Source organism: Varanus komodoensis, unplaced genomic scaffold, assembly GCF_004798865.1.
Source record: "Varanus komodoensis strain SLA01 unplaced genomic scaffold, ASM479886v1 scaffold3, whole genome shotgun sequence".
NCBI lineage: Eukaryota > Metazoa > Chordata > Lepidosauria > Squamata > Varanidae > Varanus > Varanus komodoensis.
The window spans coordinates 56,688,250-56,708,968 of NW_025335761.1; the positions used below are offsets into that span (position 1 = coordinate 56,688,250).

General features: G+C 46.9%; 1 protein-coding gene across 2 annotated transcripts in view; it reads left to right on the top strand.

The window, feature by feature from the left end:
• AKT1 (AKT serine/threonine kinase 1) overlaps positions 1–19,476 on the top strand; it is a 116,562-nt gene extending 97,086 nt beyond the window's left edge. For both annotated transcript variants that reach the window (XM_044435919.1, XM_044435920.1), the window contains exons 11-14: positions 5,720–5,934; positions 7,416–7,503; positions 15,611–15,713; positions 17,568–19,476. In XM_044435919.1, the coding sequence (XP_044291854.1) occupies positions 5,720–5,934; positions 7,416–7,503; positions 15,611–15,713; positions 17,568–17,647 (486 nt within the window). In that variant the 3' untranslated portion in view covers positions 17,648–19,476. The remainder of the gene's footprint in view (positions 1–5,719; positions 5,935–7,415; positions 7,504–15,610; positions 15,714–17,567) is intronic.
• Positions 19,477–20,719: the final 1,243 nt, after the last annotated feature.

Consider the following 20,719-nt stretch of genomic DNA (forward strand, 5'->3'; position numbering starts at 1 on the left):
CCCACCCACCCCAAAGGAACCTAGTTCAAATCTTACCACAGCCACCTGTTCACTGGGACCTTGAGCAAGACACATCCCATTCCAGCCTTGCCCTCTAACATGAATTTATTGACTGTAACATTTTCATTCCCATCCTCCTTCCAAGGTCCTTCATGCATGGAACCAGCTTCTCTCTGCCCATTTGATGCTCACAACAGCCCTGTAGGTTAGACCTATAGGCCCATGTCATCCTGTGAGTTTCAGAGATGGGATTGAACCTGGATCTCTCCATATTTTTATGACACTATGAGTCTCCTTTCCCAGATTGGTGCTCTCAAGAAATTTTGGGAGTACACCTCTCAGCTGGCATGGTCAGTGATCAGGAATTCTGGAAGCTGTAGTTCAAAACCTTGGGTGGACCCCAGATTGGGAGAGACTAGCCAGGGCACTGCAGACTTTCTGAGCCTCTCCTGCAGGGTGTAATGATAGTGGCCTTTCTTCTAGAATGTTGAAACAGGTAATGGCTGCAGGGGAAGAGCTTTGGATGCTCAAAGAGTGTTGGAGGGGTTGGGATAATGGTTGCTTTAATAGCTTTCGTGGGGTGCAGTTGAGCATGTAAACATTCCAGTAGTCTTTGTCATCCGGTCAGTGGGTCAGCACTGAAACCCCCCAGACGGCCTGTGTGAGTAAGTGCCCTGCGTCCACAAAGTCACTCGGCCCTTTTTGAGCGAGCGAAAAAGCATGGTTTGCGTTCCTGTCATCTGTTTGTAATCAGAACCCAGCCTGCAAAGCTGTTTGTACAGTTGCTGCATAGTTGTTTTAGGGTCACACTGGAATTTGGTGCTCTGATGGTGGCAGCCGCACTGTGTCAGCTTTGATGTGTCAGATGTATTGGTCACCGAGGTGTTTACAGCTGCTGTGCCTCTTTCTGCAAATTCCACCCACACAGCTGCTTGGAGCTGTTGGCTCCCAACCTGACGAGCCACTTATTTTAAGCAAAATGACCTTTTTTATCCTTTTGCCTTCCCTTTCCCCTCACCAGCTGCTTTCCAGAGGAGTAGCTGTGTTAGTCCATTGCAGCAAAAACAACCAAGGGAGTCTTGTGACACCTTAAGAACAAACAAATTCAGCTCATACCAGAGTAACTGGTTTGTCTAAAAGGTGCCCCGAGTCTGTCTTGCTTCCCCAGCAATTGCTGCAAATCATGGCTGGATAATATTCCTTACTGGTAATATAAATCACAATATAAATATAACTGATTTCCCGCCTCTCTTTCATTGCTGCCCTGTTCTGAACTGTAACAAGGTTAGAAAGCTGCTTGCTGTGGAGCAGTGTCTGTGATCAGTGTCTTTCCTTCTTCTGGACACGTGTCAGGGCTCCTCTGAAAACTCTTGCAACCAGCAATGATACTCTCCTAAACTAGGCTCCCCTAATTCAGAAGAAGGGCAGCAGTTTTGCCAAAGAGGTGCTCCCTTCCATAGCCTGTGAAATTTGGACACGAGTAACAACATTGATTTTCTCCTTAAAAGTCAGCCTCAGTGAAATCCTGCTGCATTTCTTTCAGCTTGACTTGGAATGGGACTAACCAAAACTAATTTCTGCTCCCTCACTCATTCTCCATCCCTCCCCTTTTTCCTGGTTCCTAATTCTGGAATTCAGGCCCTGCCACACTTTTAAGGACACTGTTATTGTGAGCCGTGCAACAGGATCCACATCATGAGGTGTTCCATGGAATATTGCAACTCAAAGCCACATGGGACTTGAAGGGTTAAAGCAAGCCCCTTGAATCGGACTCAGAGGCATACAGGCAGCCAGTGCAAGCAGCCCAGAACTGATTTTATGTGTTCTTGTGGTCCCAGTTATTTATGTGTCCTCGTGGCTGCATTTTGCACAAGTTGCAGCTTCTGAACAGTCTTCAAGGGAAGCCCCAGGCAGAGTGCCTTGCAGTAGTCTAGTGTGGAAGTTAAAAGAGCATAGAATGTAGAAACCAGATAATCCCTGGGTAGGTGCAGCCATAACTGGATCACCTGCTGAACCTGGTGGATAGCACTCTGTGACAATAAGGCCACCAAACCTCAAGGCTCCAGGAGGATTTCCATGCAACAAATTTTCGCCTTCAGGGAGAGAAGTTGAACACCCTCTGTCCAGTTAGTAGGATCACTCACTAGCAGCATCTTAGTTTGGGTAAAATGCATCCATGGCTGACTGGGACATGCTATTAGTTCATTAATTTGTTTGTTCATTCCATTTCTATATCACCTGGTAGCTGAAGCGCTTTGGCTGGTTTACAGCAATGTATAAAACAAAATAATAAAATGAATACAAATGCCATAAAATCGAGAGCCAGTGTGGCGTGGTAATTCATAGTGCAGGACTGGGGTGCAGGAGATCCGGGTTCGAGTGTCCGCTCAGCCATGGAGCCAGCTGGGTGACTTTGGGCCAGTCACAGACTCTCAGCCTGATCTACCTTATGGGGCGTTGGGAAAATAGGAGTGAGAAGAGGAAGAGAACTATGTAAGCTCCTGGCGTTCCTTGGAAGGAGAAAAGGGCAGTGCATGAATGAATGAATGAATGAATGACGGAAGGACAGAAGGAGAGGGGAGAAGGAAGGAAGGAAGGAAGGAAGGAAGGAAGGAAGGAAGGAAGGAAGGAAGGAAGGAAGGAAGCAAGCTGAGGTGCTTAGGACTTCTGCTATCTAAACATGAATGCACCTGCATGAGCCCACTCTATCCATGGTTCATAACTGGGAATGAGACGAACCGAGAGAGCGTTCCTGTAATGGCTGGCCAAAGCAATGCTGGCCCCTGTAGGCAGTCGTCAGCGGGCAGAGCCGTTTCCTTTCACTGTGGCCGCTCTGGTGGTGCCGATTCACGTGTGGAGGTTCCTGGCAGCAGACACATTTGGCGATAGAAACATTCCTCTTCCTGTGCTCTACAGAGAGCGTATCCCGTGCTGAGCGCATCCTGGCTTCATACAGCAAAGCCTGGAGGAGGCTGAAATCTGGTGATGGTTATTTGCCGTGATAATCAGGCAGAGCTTCTGTATTCGGAGGCTGTGTTAGCCCCGGATAGCAATGGCGCCATCAGTGGGTGCAGAAAGAGATCTGCTGCCATTGCCTCCTGCATGTATGTTTCCTGGAAATCGATGGCTGCTGTCCACTGTTGGAAGCAAAAAACTGGGTAGTCTTGGGTAGTCTTTTACATTGCTGTAGCAGTTAGAAGAAATTCAGCTGGTTATTACAGTGGTGTGTCAGGTCAGGATTTATGGTGATCTGATCACTGACTAGTATTGTGCTTTTTCTGAAAGGGGTGTGTGAGTATTTGTCACCATGTAAAGTTCATTCCATGACTGGCTGTGTTTCCTTGCAACTTGCTTATGAAGAGGGCAGCTGTTTACCCTTTGAAGTAAATGGCACAGTCATTTGCATGGTGCCTAGGATACAGACAGTCCCTGAATTACGAAAGTCCAAGCTATGGACAACTCATACTTACAAACAAACTGCTGTATTAATTAATTTTAAAAATAATGCGGAAAATTGTCATTATCCTAGAGAGGAAGCAAAAGAGGAGAGAGAGGGGGCCTCCAAAGCATCACCATAGAGTGAGAGAGGAAGTGACAGGGTAGAGAGGGAGACATGTCTCCCTTACCCTGCCCCTCTGAAGAGAGAAATCCCTGGCATTTCCTTGCTGCAAAGAGGAGGCACTGGTGAATTGTGGAGGGACAGCTAGAGATATTTGCGGTTTTTCCATTTCCATGGGGTCCTGGACCTCCAAGTCCCATGAGTGTGAAGGGCCAACTATAAGTGATCCCACTTACAAATTTGACTTAAAGACACATTTCTGTTTTCTCAGAACTGAACTTGTTTATAACCTGGGGACTGCCTGTAATTTGTTTTGAGGTTCACATACATTTTGATCTGGTTGCCAAATAGTTTCATGGATAAAACGGAGGAGTCCTTCTCTTCTCCCAACTCCCATGTCTCAAAGGACTTTTACTCAAAATTTTGGAAGTTTACGCAGGTCATCCCAACTTCAGAGGTCCTGTGGCCTTGCAGAAAAAAGCTTTGGGGTCTTATAAACCGGGAACAGGCTTGGTAGTTTCCTGTATTTGCTGCCACATCTCCTATAAGAGCCTCTTTCTTCAGGCCAGTCCGAAGGGCCTGAGATGGAGGGAAAGTCCTGTCTGGGATTTGTTGATTCTGGGTGAACTGCATTGTCACACAATCCCCCTCCATGAAGTTCAGCAACCCTCTGATTGCTCATAAAGGATGATGAGCCCGGCTCCTGGAATCCTGGCAGACGAAGCAGCTGTGTTGGTCTTCTACATATATGGGGCAGCTGCAAAGCCAGCTGTCGCTCGGTGCGAATCGTACGGCAGGAGATGCTGTAAATAGACCTGCATGGGGTAATCCAATACCTGGCAGCTTCTGGCTTTTCGCTGCAGGCTGTCTTCCAGGTTCCAATGTCTTTTTTTTTTTTTTTTTCCAAAGCAGAGTACTAAGCAGTTAGGAGACACCAAGGAGCAGACGGGCAGGGGAAAGAGCAAAGGCTCAAAGAGCATTTGATAAATGGCAGCTCTCGGTGCTTGTGAGGTCTCTGTAACAGGCCGACAGGGTGTGCTCCCACTTGCTTTGGGCCCGCATTGTATGTGGAAAGGAGCTTATTGTCATTGAGGTTTTGCAGCTTAAAAATCTTCCTGTCAAATAGCTAATGCCTTAAAACCAGAACAGTACTCTAAGACTACACATGTCCTGAGGATATTTAAAAGATAAGCTCATTTTACTCTTTTTGTGTATTAATGCTATCCAGTTACATGGTATTTTATTTATTTAGTGATTTGCATATAAACTAGCCATTGCTCTCAAGGTGGTTTATTTTTTATTTTACTTTCTTGTTCAAGAGATGTATAAACAGCTGTACATCTAAAGAAAAAAATCCCAAGTGGCAACTAATAATTAAGAAATTAAAAACAATGCAATAGAAACATTTACACTCAAACTGTATCAGTAGAATGGTGGCTGGTCTTGGATTCAGGAATGGGCTGTTGAAATAATGTCTTTGCAGAGACCAAGAAGAGCCTTGTTGGCACCTTTGGGCATTCAGTTGTCAGGGAATTCCACGCAGAGGGAGGGGAAGATTTATGGCAGGTCTAGCAGTTTACGACCCCCCAGAAGTTTGGGCCTACAATCCCTCATTTTATTTCTTAAGCCAGCAGTGCTTCAGCTATGCATTTCTCTCGAGGGCAGTCCAAGCCCTTTTCTTAAATAAGAAAGATAATTTCACCTGTTCTTGAATCACAGGCATGCACTACAGGTTTGGGATAGCATCGCATTGTGCTTATGCGAGCGACTGCTTGCACAACGGGGCTTTTGTGCTTTTAAAAATAGTGCTGGAAGCAAGTGGAAACACTCGTTTCTGGAATGGGCAGAGCACCAGAAGGGAGCTCGGCAGACCTGTGCCATTCCAGAAACCAGGAGAGGTGGGGTGATGCCAGTGGATACTGCCCACGGCCTACCTGGGTGCCTGCCATATCCCCTGGGCAGGTTGGATGACGTGCAAGAAACAGAAGGCGTGGACAGATGTATCTGGAAAAGAACCCCATGCCTATGCTTATCCACAATAAGGGTATATTCCAGAGCCATTTGGGAAGAATGGGGGGGACGACGCGCATTTATTTTTCACTTATGGGCTATCTGAACAATTCCGCCTTTGATGAAGGCTTGGATGCTACACTTTTGCAGGTGCTAGAGGACAATGACTACGGCCGTGCAGTGGACTGGTGGGGCTTGGGAGTCGTCATGTATGAAATGATGTGTGGCCGCCTCCCGTTCTACAATCAGGACCATGAGAAGCTCTTTGAACTCATCCTCATGGAAGAGATCAGGTTTCCACGCACCTTGTCACCCGAAGCGAAGTCTCTTCTCTCGGGCTTGCTGAAGAAGGATCCTAAACAAAGGTGAGGTTTCGACTTTTGTCATGAGCACCGTCGAGGCGCTCATGTATGCTCTTGGAGCGTGGCCCAGTTTTCTTGCAGAATGCACACGCTTGCAGCGGTGGAACCCGCAGCCCACTTTTCTCCTTTTGGTCTCCTTTTGGTGAATGGGATCTCCATTTTTGCATCATGGAACGGTGGGTTTGAATGCAAAGTTCATGGACAGGAGGTGGCGGCACACAGAGCAGCTGTGCTTAAAGCAGGGAGCAGAAGGATTGTAAGCCAGCGAGGCAGTTGGTTCCGAGCCCCTCACAACCACAACGCCGCCTGGCAGTGGCCTCGGCTAATTAACAGGGCCAGGTCGGAGGTCACTTTCCTCAGTTGCTACATCTGGCTTAGCAAGTGGGAAATGAGCGTCAGGTCCATGCATTTCTCTCTAAGCCCTACCTACTTTCTGTTGCATATTGGCTCCAGTGATGCAATATTGGCTTATGTAGTCCAGAGATCCCTGTTATGTCCAAACAGAGCCGGCAGGTATGGTTGGTCCCCTTCAGAAGGCCCACACCTCAGCAGGACCCCACGGACCAGCACACCCTGCGTTTGCTGCTCTCTCCCTCATTGCAATCTGCCTGCTTACCTGGCGGGCCCAGGTAGCGGTGTTGGGGAGGATGGCGAGCAGGTGACCATCATGCTGCGAAGATAGACTTGCTGAACCAGAAGGCCCTTGGAGGCTTTCTGGTCCAGGGGCCCTCCAACTCCTGGAGCTGGCCCTGCATCCAGACCAACTTCTAGGAATCATTGAAATGATCCTTTTTGGAAAGCCTTGTGTATCCTTGAAACATCCATGTACCCCTGGCGGTGTTTCTTCCGTCTGTCATTGGCTGCTTTAACAGTCCATTTCAGATGCCTTCCTTTAGTAGAAAGTGGAACCCTGCAAAGCAAATGATGCTTCTTCCCTTCCATGAAGTTTGGTCTGTGGACTGAACTGCACTTCAGGTTGATGATCTGACTTGGTCTCCAAATCTGTTTCTTCATTAGGGTTTTTTAGGTACAGCAGCCTCTAAAGCATCTGCCACTGTTAATATTCTTCAGTGCTTGCAGGGCATAAACAATATATTAGAGGCTAAAAGGCTCAGGGAATAGGCATCTCCTCCCTTCTCCCCATGGTTTCAATCGGGGATCTGCAGCATGCGACCCTGTCCTGCCCCCCACTGCTGAATTTGCAGCCAACATTAGATGGCAGTGAGGAATGGGGAGCAGTGTTTCCCCTGCCCCAAATTCCAGTGGCAGATCCAGCTGTGTAGCAACAGTTCGGGGGTGCTTGGTCCCTGCTGAGTTCTGTGGGGAGGGAGTGAAATGGGGGCCCAGAGCAGCAGAACATCCCCCCTCCTGGCTTAGAGCTCCCTCGTTGCCTCCCAGTTTACAAAATGATGCTTTAGAAGCAGAGTAGAGAGAGATACAATAAATGCTCTGTGCTAAGTGTTGGTTGATTTTTCTTCCAATAGGTTAGGCGGCGGACCGGATGATGCCAAGGAAATTATGCAGCACAAATTTTTTGCTGGCATCGTATGGCAGGATGTATATGAAAAAAAGGTACTTAGACTTCTGTCTGAAGCTGCGGTTTGTAAATTGATTGTGTGTGATGCTTCCAAACACCTTTTAACACACTCCAGCAGGGAGAGAACACACATACAGAGAGAGATCGAGAGGGAGGGAGGGAGGGAGGGAGATCTAAACTGGTTTATAGCTATTTCCTCTGTGCAGAAAACCATGGAAATAGGAAGTAGGAAATAACCAAATTCTCAAACCTAAGGAAACTACAAATCCAAAATTTCTTTGGGAGAAGCTTTGCAAGTAAAACTTTCGGCAGACCTTGCATGGGGCAACTTTCCAGTGAATTGCTGTGTACACCACAGTCCTGCCATACCCAGACTACATCTACCAGTTAATCATGCTGTTACTGTTGCATTTGTACCCTGCTGTTCTTGTTTTTGCAAAGATCCCAAGGTGGCTTACAAGTTCGGCTTCTTTCTGTTTTATCCTCACAGCAACAGTCCTGTGAGGTAGGTTCAGCTGAGAGTCTGTGACTGGCCCAGAGTCACCCAGTTGGCTCCATGGCTGAGCAGGGCTAGAACTTGGATCTCCCTCGGACCAGTCCAACACCACCCGTGCTGGTTCTCTTTTACTCTCATTGGAAATCGTGGGGCTTTGCAGAATTTGGTGCAGAACCGCACCCTCTAGATTCGGCTGCCTCCAGTGCTGTTGTGTTGAATAAACCATTCATGAGCAGAGCCAGGGGTCAGATTAGATGGCCTGGGAGACCCCTTCTGACTCGCTGTTTCTCTTTCTATTCTTCTGCATGGCAATTTCATGCATTCCATTTCTCCTCTTTTTCCTTAGAAATAACATTTTCTTACTTGATGTCCCCCAGCTGATTACATTTCACCTGTAATTACCAGGCAAACTGTGAGATAACAAAGATACAGTCTGAGGCTGTAAAACTGTAAGATGCCCATTTGCAAAGCTGGGAGCAATGGGAGTCCTTGGACAACCCACCCGGAGGGCACCGGGTTGCAGAAAGACAGGTATTGCTTGGCTGGAGCAGCTCTTGTGGTACATACTCCATGGCTGCATGCAAGGACCAGGGAACCTTCCCCCGTGGACCAGCTGCGTGTCTCTATTCCATGCACAATATGGATGCGAAGTGCAGCTGGCCTCCGGCATCCTCTGTTCATCCCTGTCTCACGCACTTCTGCAAGGGCTCATTCGCTCACGCCCCGCCTGGCATCTTGGTGACACACAATGAACCGTGCAGACAGGTTCCACCGGAAAGATGTGGCGTCCGAGCTGAAAGGTAGAAGATGCCAACATTCCCGCTGGGGGTGACCGCCCGGATGATGGGTCATCCAAGCATGCAGGTCATTATGTGGTGCTTAACAGATGAACAAGTGTGCAGTCCAGCAACTGAATCAGGGTATTCGGCTTGCGGGGGGGGGGGGCAATTTCCAGCACCGGCAGTCCCCTAGGGGCTGTGCTGGTGCTGATGTGCCACCCAGGCAAAAATTGACAGTCTTCGGCTGCAGGTCAGCAGCGAACTGGGACAGACTCAGAGGGGCTGCATTTAGCTTCCGGACGAGCTCCGTTTGACGCTTGTGAGGCTCTGTAGAGCTTTGCCTCTGATTTGCACATCACCTTCTTTTGCTGCTGCACCTCCAAAATTCAGGAGCGTTGTGGGTGTTGCGGGGTGGCAGGAGCCATGCATGTTGCCTGCCCCCTGAATTAGACCCTAAAATCCTTTTAAATTAAGTGGTGTTATCCGGGATGTTAGCAGTTCCTGGGGATGAGGTGTGAGTCCCATACTTTTGGAGGGCGCCGAGTTGGGAAAAACTCTCTCCAGTTCCTGCTTCTCTCTGGCGTGTGGTTTCTGCTTTGCTGGTGATCACCAGGAGGCAAAGATACACTGCGCCTCAAAATCCCCAGATTCCACTTCCTCCGCCATATCATGTTCTTTTTTTCTTCCGTTCTGCCACTATCCCTTCCTGCTTGGCATCTTTCTCTTTTCTTTTTACTCATGATAGCTGCATGAAACTTGGCCATCGGAGGCATTCCAATAAAGGGTCACACTACGTCATCCTCGCTGGAATGCATTGCAGGTGTTCGCTGTCCCCCCCCCCCCCCGCATTCTGGGTTTCCGCTTGTTCCCCCACCTTCCATACAGAAGCCGGTCTTTGTGCAGCTGCCTTCCGCCCTCTAGCGTCCTCACCCACAGTTGTTTGTAACCGAGTGCTGTTTTTAACTGACGGGGACTGGCCTTTTGGCTCGCTTGTGTTGTTGTTATGTGCCGTGAAGTCATCGTGACTTAGGTGACCCTGTGAATAAAAGCTCTCCCGAGTGTCTTATTCATGACACCCCTGCTTCGCTGTTCTAAATTCAGGACTGTGGCTTCCTTTATGGAATCTGTCCATCTCCCTTGGCTAACTTACTTTTTAGAATTCTTTGAGGACGTTAATAAAAATGTGGCGGGGGCGATTTGGTTGATGTTGTTTAATTGGGCTTCCCAAAGGCTTTTGACAGAGTTGTTTAACAAAGACTCCTGGGCAAATATAGCTGTCTTTGAATAAGAGGGGCATGCCCTTTTATGGGCTAGTAGCTGGTTAATGAACAGAAAACAGAATGTAGGAAGAAATGGAAAATTCTCCCAATGGACATGTGAAAGTAGTGGGGTCCCACAGAGATCTGCATTGAGACCAGAATTTTTGAACGTCATTATATATGGTTTCGAGTTAGGAGAACACAATGAAGTGGTTAGGTTTGCTGATGACACCTAAGTATTTAGGGTAGTTTGAACGAAATGAGACCATGAGAAGCTGCAAACGTCTCTCTCCAGTCTGGAAGAATGGACATCACAACAGGAAATGTGGTTCAAGAAAGTGAATGTACAGTGATGCGTGCTGGAGCGAAAAAATCCCAATTTCAGGTGTAAGATGAGGGGATCTCAGCTACTGCAGACTGGCCAAGACAGGGATTTTGGGGTTGTACTGAGCAGCCCAGTAGAAATGTCTGCCCAGTGCGTGACTGCTGTGAAAAAGGCAAACTACATGAAGGGATGTAAAATAAAGCTGCCAATCCCTTATTACCCTTGAAATACCGTGTACGTTTCTTGTCAGCTAGAGGAGGATGGTAAGGTTAGAAAAAGTGCAGAAAAGTACAGTTGTAATGCGCAAGAGGCTGGTGCAACTCACTTGTACAGAAAGATTTACAACAGGTGACATTGTTTTGCTAAGGAAAAAGGTGGATACAAGACAAAATTATGCACGATGTAAAGAAAGTAGATTGGGAGACACGTCTCTCCCTCCCCCCTCCCCCCCTCCCTCCCTCTCATAATGAAGCTGCAGGGTGGGAGATTCAGGACAGATACAAGGAAGGTCTTCTCACAGCACATCACTGAGCTGTGGAATTGCCTGGCATGTTGTAAAGGCCAGCAATGCAACTGGCTTTAAATAGGAATTGGGCAAATTCCTGAAGAAGTCCACTAGCTTGGATGCTCTGTGCTTCCTCCAGCATCAGAAGCTGGTTGCTCATCTACACCCATTGCTGGGGAACATGGACAGGAGAGTGCTGCTGCACTGCAGTCCTGCTTGTGGGATCCTGTGCGCATCTGGCTGGCCACTGTGTGAACAGAGTGCTGGACGAGATGGACCCTGAATCTGATCCCTTGTTCGTTTTCCATGCTCTTCCCAGGTTCTTTTGGCTGGTTTCTTCTATTGATGCTTCATTGAATACTGGGGCCCATGTACACCCGTCCAAGTGTATTGCGATTCAGGGTAGTTAAAAAGGCCTCCTGCAATTACAGGGAGAGGGCGGTAGCAGTCACATGCAGCATTTCTAGTCATCATCTTTCTTATCACCCCTGTCAAGCCAGCGTGCCTTCCTGTGCACACCCCCCACCGCCCCCACCCCTGCATTCCTCACACATCTTGCAGCTGAGCTAAAAGAGGAAATAGGAGGAATTGGGGCAGAGAGCTGGCCGGGTTCTGTCTGATTTGCACACACCTCTGCTTTGTCCCTTAAAAAGCTGGGTCATGTCCTATTTTTAATTTTTTTGCCGATAGATAACATTTATTTTCTATGTTAGCTGAGACTTTTTTTTCATTGCAGGAGGAGACAATTTGCATTCCAGTGTTAGGAACAAAAGAACCTGCCTTATACCAAAGGTGCAAAGCCCTAAGCCTGGGGGCCAAATCTGCCCCTCCTGGGGTACTAATCTGGTCTTCTGGGGCCACAGAGTTTGAGTCCTGAACTCTTTACCCAGCGTAAAACTACCTCTTCTAGCTGGTTGGTTCTCTGACTTTGTACAGTTACACCCATCCTAAAAGCTGAGCTTCTCCTAAGCTTAGTTACTGACACTAGGAGCTGTTAAATCAAAATATGCTCGGCTTGGTGGCCGGGGGGTGGGGGGTTGTTCATTATTATTTTGGCCCTGGCCCTGGCCCTGGCCCTGGCGCCTTTGTCCCTCAATAGTGAAGGCTCTTGCGAACCTCAGTGGCTTATCTGAATGGAACTTCACCCTGTCAGACCATCAGCCTTGCTAGATCGATATTGCTGACTCGTGGCTTTGCAGGGATTCGGGCAGGTTCTTGGCCCTACCAAGAGATGCTGCGGATTGAACCAGGGACCTTCTGCATGCAGGCACGCTGCCGCTGAGCGTGGCTCTTCTCCTCCACGGTTACAGTCGGATCATACATACCTTTAGGCCTCACTGAGCTCACTGGAATGGTCTTGTAAGCAATGTGCCTTTTCACTACTGGGACTGCTCCGGCAGGCCATTCTCGCCACAGACTGGAGAAGTGCAGCTGCCTCTGATGAGAGGCTTCCTTGCATCCTGGAGAGACTCACATTCCTCCTCCTCCTCCATGGCGTCCCTTCTGAGCAATGCACGCTGCACTCCGAGTTGAGATTCCGGTTCTCTGTCTTTGGCTTGCCATCGCCTTGTTGTTACGAATGCAGATTTAGCATCTCTGGCTCCCAGGCTAAGTTGGGAAGCTGTCCAGCATTTTTATGAGTACAAAAGGTACCCTTAGCCCATATAGACAGTCAAGAGGACCATAATGGCAGATTAGGATGGCTGGCATTCCCCCCCCCCCACCCACCCCCTTTCTTCTTTAATAGGTTTGTCTTTAAACCCCGCATGGCAGTTTTGATTGGAGCTTGTTCTGCTGCAAGGCCCTTTCCTTGCAGAGTGCGTCACATCAGGCGGGTCCCGTGTAGGTTTCCAGGTGTGAATGTCCAGCCCTTGCAAAAATGGCCCTGCTGAGTTTGGCCCGCAATGACAAAAGCCTTTGTGGTTTCCCTGGAAAGCAAGGCCTGCAGGGAGCATGTGTTTCATCACGAGCAGAGTCACACTTCCAGAAGTCTCCGGCATTCGGAGTGTCTTGTTTTCTCTGACTTAGAATCATAGAATAGTGGAGTTGGAGGGACATGAGGGCTTTGGGTCTAATCCCATGCTCAGTGCATGGCGCCAAGTTAAACCATCCCTCTCAGATGTTCCTCACGTGTCTGTATTTTCAAGCTGCATCATGAGGAAAGCTTGCTGCCAACGTTGCAGAACATGCAACAGCAGCATTGGGGGTTGGGTGTGTGTCATCCTGCTCAGGCATTGTGGCTTCCTGTCCCTCCAAGTTGTCAGCCCCTGATCCAAATAGCTTTCTGCTTTTAAATTGACCAAACTTCCCAAAATATCTGCACTCGAGAGCCTAGACTGAGCTCAAAATATGGCTAGTGAACAATCCAGGCAAGTAAAATGCTCTTCCTGCTTTGTCTGAACTAACCATAGTTAAAAATATTTGGCATTGCTTTGAGCTCAAATGTAGTGAAAAACTCTGATGAGTTTAAAAAGGGGGACAGTGCTTCCAATTTTCTCCCTGGAACCCATCCTGCTGAAGCGATGGGACGGGGTGAACAAACACACGCATCAGAGATTCAGTTACCTGACACTAAACCATACCTTCGGGTCACCCCAGAAAGCTCTGTGCTCAGTTCTATCACTCCATGTGCTCACTTCTGCATTACATTATGAATGGCAGGGGAGGTGGCTTACTTTTAAATTGGCTGAGCAGGGAAGGTGACTTCATAAATAAACATCATTTTTTGGGTCTGTGCTGCTGCCTCCAAAATCCTGTGCTTAGGCTTGTTTCTGTAAGCCGTCCTACCTCAATGAGATCACTCAGTTTAAAAAATACATGTGACAAATTTTTCTATTAGTCAGCAAGCTGCTGCCAACCTGTCTGAAGCCGAAGGTTAAATTGTCTGCTCTCTGGATCTTGGGTTCCAAATCAGCCAGCCATTCTCTTGAGTTCTCTGCAGCAGGCAATCATTTCAGAAGTGAACGGACATCAGATCAAATGCCAAAACTACCATTACATTAAGTGGAAGCTTTGGAATGAGCTAGCAGCAAAGAAAGGAGAGACAGCAAGGATGGTGAATTTTAATTAGGAAATGAAAGGCGAGACACTTACCACAATCATTAAATAAGATGGTGAGGAAGCTCATCAGTCATTTAATTAAGACAAGCAGGTGTAATGGTATGTTAAAAGGCACCACAGAGTTTTAATGGATAAACAGGCCTGGTTTAGGTGTATCTAAAAGAGGGTAGAAAGGGTTCACCCATTTTTATGGCAGAAAAATGCATACTGGAAGCGAACAACCAACCCAGTGTTCAAGCTATTGGGGTTTGCTGCAGTATAGCGGCATTTAAGGGTAAATAATTGTTTTGAAGGGTGTGAAGAGCAAAAAGATCTTTTAAAAAGATAAGATGGCATACTCTGTAGATAGATGTTTTTATTTGCTCTCCGAAATATGCTTGCACATTACATTTTTATATGAAAATGTAAAATATATAACTTCCCAACACCAGTTTGCCAAATAATAAGGGGTTTCCTAGCTTTTGCTTTGAAGAAATGCACCTTTAGACACAGGGTTTCCTCGCCATCACTCTAGTTTGCATCCACCCTGTCAGCAGAGGATAATTTGACACTCCATCACACAGTGAACCGTGGCATAATCCAGGCTTCCGTGCTCCACCTCTCTTAATATTATACAGGCACTTGAAAGGGTTTGGAGCTCAGCTTTCTGCTCCACCACAAAGCCCTGACCCGCCTCAACAGGGATGCTGTGAGGATATTTCTTTAAAAGTCAAGGAACCCTGACTTGTACTATCCTGTGCTACTTGGGAGGCAGGCATTCAGATAGAAGGGCAGAGATAACTGGGTTTTCTGGGTGTGTGAGGTAGGGCTGGACCAAGAAGACACAATGGCACCTCCCTCTGTTCCATGTACAACAGCGAGGAGACAGGGCCTGCATTCAGACAACAGGCAAACCCACATTCAAGGGCCGAGTATGGATTGAGTGTTGGTTGTTGAACCGAGGGCTTTCGTTCAGATGTTGCCTGAACGCAGCTGTTTTAACAAGCCATGGTTTAACCACAAGCAACCTATAAGGAAAGCCTATGGTTTGTTCCTGGGTTGTGAGCTTTGTGTTGTTCACCATGGTTTGTTTTATATCTGGGTTTTATATCTGGGTTCAGGAAACATGACAACCCTTGTTTCAGCAACAACCAACATTCACCCCATGCTCAACCTTTGTGTGGGCTGAACATGGTGGAACACAGGCAATCGGAGGGCATCTTTTGTGGGGCTGAACATGAGGCTTCCTTGCGAGTACAGGGAAAACGCTGTATCTCAGCCAGCGCTTTCTGCTCTTGTTGCCTGGAGGCCTCACCCTGCCGAATGGTAAGGCCAGCCCTAATGCTGAGTAGATGCAGGGCAGGGGTGATGAACCTTAGGCCCATGGATAAAATCTGGCACACCTCCAGGGGCAAGGGGTCCCATTGGCTGGGCGCCCTTGACCTGCCAATCGTTTGTTGTTTTCCCAGCATTTATGCAGTTCATTCTCCCATTCTTTCTTTTCTGACAGTAAAACTGTGACGCTAAAACAATCTGATATTTATGGTATTCCTGCCCTGCCCCTTTTGTCTTTGGCTCCACCCATGTTTGCTTCTGTTCCTGCCCATCACTGCACACAACCCCCCAAACTAAACGTGGCCTTCTGTCGGAGAGAAATCCAGCAGCGTTCCATCATTTTATAGCTGTGCTCTCAAGAGCTGCTTCCGCACTCATGCCAAGCTCGTCTTTTCTTTTCCCAGCTGGTACCTCCCTTCAAACCACAGGTGACGTCTGAAACGGATACACGCTATTTCGATGAAGAATTCACCGCGCAGATGATCACAATCACCCCCCCTGACCAAGGTAAAACCCCACTGGCTGCTTGTTTGGCATTGCCCAGGCATGCCTTCGTGAAAGGGTCACACACGGCGACCCAGTCTGGGCTCTGCAGAAACAGGCCAGCCTGGCCTTGCAGGGTTTCAGCAGAAACAAATCAGGACCCTTTCTTACTGCAGACCAGACTGAGCAGTGTGTGAGCTCCCTGATGGTGTTGGAATACAACTCCCATCATCCCTGACCATTGGTGTTGCTGGATAAGGCTGCTGTGAGTTGTAGCCCCAACAAGATCTGGAGTGGGGTCAGAGCCTGCACTTGGTTTGTTTGTGATATTTATTATCCACTCTTTCCTTGAAACAGTCCTGAAGAGGGATACAAAGCACTAAAGCACAGTAAAATTATATAACATTGACCAGTGAAACAGTAAAATGGGGGAGTACAGTAATACCCCCAGTGCATGGAATATGAGTAACCCAGTTTCGAGGCAAAGCCTGCGTGGACAAATAGGTTGGCAGCAAAAGTGTCAGGCGCTGCACACCAGCCAGATTCCGCATGGGCTGAAACCATCGAAATCGGAACAGCTGTTTGGTATGCGGCATGGTTGCAGCCCAGCAAATCAGGCTGCAGCCCGAAATACGCTGAGACGTTCAGCTGCTTTGCAGTTACTCCCTCTTCCCAGGGAACTGCATTTCTGAGCTGGGAGAGGAGGCAGGCAAGATTTCTAGCAGGAAGTTCTCAGAGCGTCCCTAAAGTACAGTTCCCAGGAGAGCCTCGGCAGTCACAGTGGCGGAAGGGTGGTACGCACTGCAGAGGTACAGAAAAATGTCCACGTTTTGCAAAGCATCTGACTCTTAATGCAGTTAATAACTACAGTGAGAACTGGGAGGTCCGCTCTCGTGTACCGGGATTAGCTAGAAAGGCGTCTGAGTGAGTCATGCGATTGACCAGGCAGCAAAAAGCTGTAGCACCTTTGTTGTGGTACAGACGTAAACACCAGTTCCTGCCTATGCAGCATTTTTTCACCTCTCTTATTCAGGTTGTGCAGTAAGGCACTTTTAAACCAAAATGGTTGCCATGATCTACTGTGCCACATGGGGAAGCTACAGGGGCCTTCGTGCAGCTAGCTGGAGGATCCTGGGAGTTGTAGTCAAATACCTATAGGGTACCAGCTTAGGGAAGGCTACACTATATTTTTTTTGAACACAAGCCTGATGATTTCCTTTACTAATGTAACACAAAGTAGTTACTATCCAAGACACCTTTAGCAAGAGGACGTTCAGAATATTTTTTGAGTCCACTGTTCCCTCCTCAGTAGCCATGAAGTTGTACCCCTCAGTCGAAATATACATTTAGATGTGTATATTTATCATGATTATCCTTGCTTCTCCCTATCCACTCTAGGCTCCTTTCCCATTGTTGGCTTGATGAAATTTAGGCTGTAGGTGCTTTGGGGCAGCAGCTCTTTCTGTCATTGTGACTTGGTAGAGTTGCCCAATAAAGATAAAGTGGACAGAAATGAGATCTGATCTTCTGGTAGAAGTGACCTACGGCAAAACTGGCAAGGATTCTGAGTGTCTCACACGTGATCCAGCAATAGAACTCACCCACAACCCTAAATTATACAGCTGAAATGGGGAGTTTGAGGTGATCAGGAGCAGGCTGTTGAATGAAAGAACTGGGAACTCTTTCCTGGTACGCAGAACAGATTTCTGGTTCTGAATCCTTTAATTCTAAAGTAATGTCGTTTGCACCATGATGCAGTCGGTGGATCTCAGGGTTCTGATTTAAAAAAACAGATGCATTCCAGGAGCCTGAAGTCTGCTGTAAAGTCTGTTATAATAACCTCTCTCCCCCACCCTCTCTCTTTCTTTTTGTTTCCAGATGACAGTATGGATTGTGTTGATAACGAGCGACGACCACACTTCCCTCAGTTCTCTTACTCTGCCAGTGGAACAGCATAATGGTTGTAATGGCTTGCTTGTCCACTTACAGCAACCAATCAGACTGCATTTTGGGGATCTTTAATTTCGACGGACACTAGAGAACTCTCTATGATACATGAATTACAAACTATGTTTGTACTACGGTTTAGCTGAATTTGTAGGAAGCCTCACAGGCTGTGTATTTAAAACAATCCTGATGCATTTTTGAGTTGGAATCTCTGATGCGATTTTGGGAAGGAACACAAGAATCCATTCCTAAACCTTATTCAAATTTAAAAAAGCTTTTTCTTCTGAATACAAATGGCATTTTAGGTTTTTACGAATATGCACCAAACTTTCCAGAAGTAGCCAGCAGCATTGACAATTAAAAAAGCACCTCATCATTTTTATTTATTCCATACAGTTCATTGCCTAAGTAGAGAACCTGCACTCTGAATAATTAGATTTATTTAGGATGAGAGACAGATTTAGACAAGCAACCACAAGCAAAAAACTGAACAAACTCTGGAGATGCAGAGGGTCAACCTCCGTTTGAGCAGCAGTAATTATGTTGGCAACTCTAGGACACCAATTACAAAAATGGCATCAATGACCTCTGTGAAGTAAAACTTCAAAGAGAGTGTTACTTCACCACATCTGCTACAAGATAGTACCTGTTAAACACAACTGAATGAAATGTGGTCAGTTTCTCAATTACACACACAAACAATTCCAGTAAAACCATGCATTTAATTGTTCCTTTTGACTATTTTGCTAGGATTGCCTTGGCCAGAATTTGGCAGGTATCACTTAGCAATTTCTCTTGTACAGGCCCTGTTGAAACTGCTATGAGTGCTGCTTTGGCCACAGGTTCTCATAAATTCTTGTCCCAGAGAGTTTTCTGCTCACGGTGCCTTTGAGAAATGAACCAACCATGTTACCAACTTCAGCTGAAAATGTTTGAGAGCAACCTTTCCCAAATGGCTGTCCTGCTGGACTACAACTTCTGTGTGGTCAAGAATTCTGGGAGGTATAGTCCAACATTTTTGGGGGCATTGGGAAGTGAAAGAGTGCTTTATACTTTGAAAGGTTGTCCAACAGGTGCAAGTGCATGACTATAAAAAAAAAAAAAAAAACGCACAAAACTCTTCAAGTGATAAAGCATCTTACTGGACAAGTTGTTCACAGTCAAATTTCAGCACTGAAGCGGTTGGCTTTGCTCATTATTTATACAGTTTTAAAATGGCAAAATGTCCTGCATGTTGAGAATCCATCTGTGTGTTTTTCACTCTTTTCAGTGTACATTTTTAAAGGTTATTGTGGGAGTAGGGAGAAAATCGAGAACATGGTGGTTGCAGCGGCTCTGTATGGGCAAAAAGAGGAGAACTTTAGGGTGGAGCTTCATTCATTCAAGAAAGGATGGTGTTTGTTCAAAAACTTAATTTTTTCCCTCACTTGCTTATTTTTCTCTTACACTTTGTTTTGAATTTTCATAGTCACATCATTTTGGACCTGCCAAACATTGGGGCAAAAATTGTCTGCCTTTGACATGGGCCAAGATTTAAAGCTCTCCCTTGTGCTGCAAATGAGTTTATTCCGTTGTAGCTTTCTGTTCTTTTAGATACGCTTTTGTTTCTGTTCTCTTATCTCTATAAAATTGATAAACTATACTGCAGTTCCTTAACATTTTTTTAATTTGAAAGGGAATGTATTTAAAATACCCACAGCTTTCCCTCTACATGAAATCCCATTGTTGTGTGTTTGTCTTTTGTTTTGTTTTTTTTTACAACATTCAACTTTAGCATTTTTACTTACGATATGAAAGTTTCCTTCAGAATTACTTCAATAAAATGTGCTTTAACAAGCTAGTTTGCTCTTGGTTTTGGTAAAATGTGCAGATGACTGAAAGGACAAAATTGAGTGAACTTTTCTTCTCTTGCTTCCTCCTTTCTCAAAAGGTCAGGTTTGGTTGGGTCAGATTTGGGGGAATCTGCTAAAATGTCTTGGATGTAAGGCGCTGTGGTGGAAAGAGCAATGCATATGTAGCAAGGAGGAGGAATAGCATTATATTTCTATCGTCCATAGCTGAAGCTCTTTGGATGGTTCCCAACATTTGAAGTCTCCCATCCAGATTCCAACCAGGCCTAACCATGCTTAGCTTCCCAGAGCAGAGAGTTGCAGGCCATGTGGAAACTACTTGATAAGGGCTTGGGATAGATCAGTATTATCTCCATATTCCAGGCTGAGCTGGAAAAGAGCTTCTGGGGTTCTAGTCTGCTTTGGAAATCTTCCTGGCCAAGTTGAGGTGACCCAGCAACTTGCATCCAGCATGGGTAATTGAGAATGTGTGGCAGCACAACCAGGAGGGAAAAGAACCCACCGTGGCTGCTTTTCTTTTCCCATCCGTGCAACCGCTGTTGATGGCAGGGACTAGCTGGCAGTTCCCTTTCTTAGCCTGTATTTTATTTAATTCTTCATTAGTAAATGAACTTGGCTTTTAGAAGAGCTCACCAGCTGCCCACTGTGCCTGCCTCACCTAAGTGAGGCCATGCCAAATAGCTTCCCTGAACATTGCACTTGCCATGGGGCACCCCATAGCTTCCTGAAGGAAGGGTCTGTCTCCTCCATTCGCCTGAAACGGTGGCTGCACCACAACAGGCAGAAGCAAGCCCTTCAGCCGGCCAATTTCCCCTCACCTCCAACGGGATGAACCGCACTGCTACCTGCTGGTTAGGGAAGTCTGTAGATTTCTTTAAAACTGTGACCAAAAGGTAGATTAGTGATTAGGTGGTAACTATTAATTGGCTTTCACTATCTAACCTTAACCAGGTGGAATGCTCAGCCCTGGGATGCCCCAAAAGCTCTTTAAAATTCCCCCTTCCACCTGGTGTCCGAAGTGCAAGGAAACAGAGGCATCGTGCAGTTTCCCTGGAGGTAAGGTCTGAGGTCTTGCCTTCAACATCCAGAAGGTTCCAGGTAAGCTTATCAACCGCCCCTCTGGCCTGACGGTGCTGCTGCTTAATGCCAGGTCGGTCCATAATAAAACATCCCTCATCCACGACTTAATTGTGGATGAGGGGGCTGACCTGGCTTGCATTACAGAGACCTGGG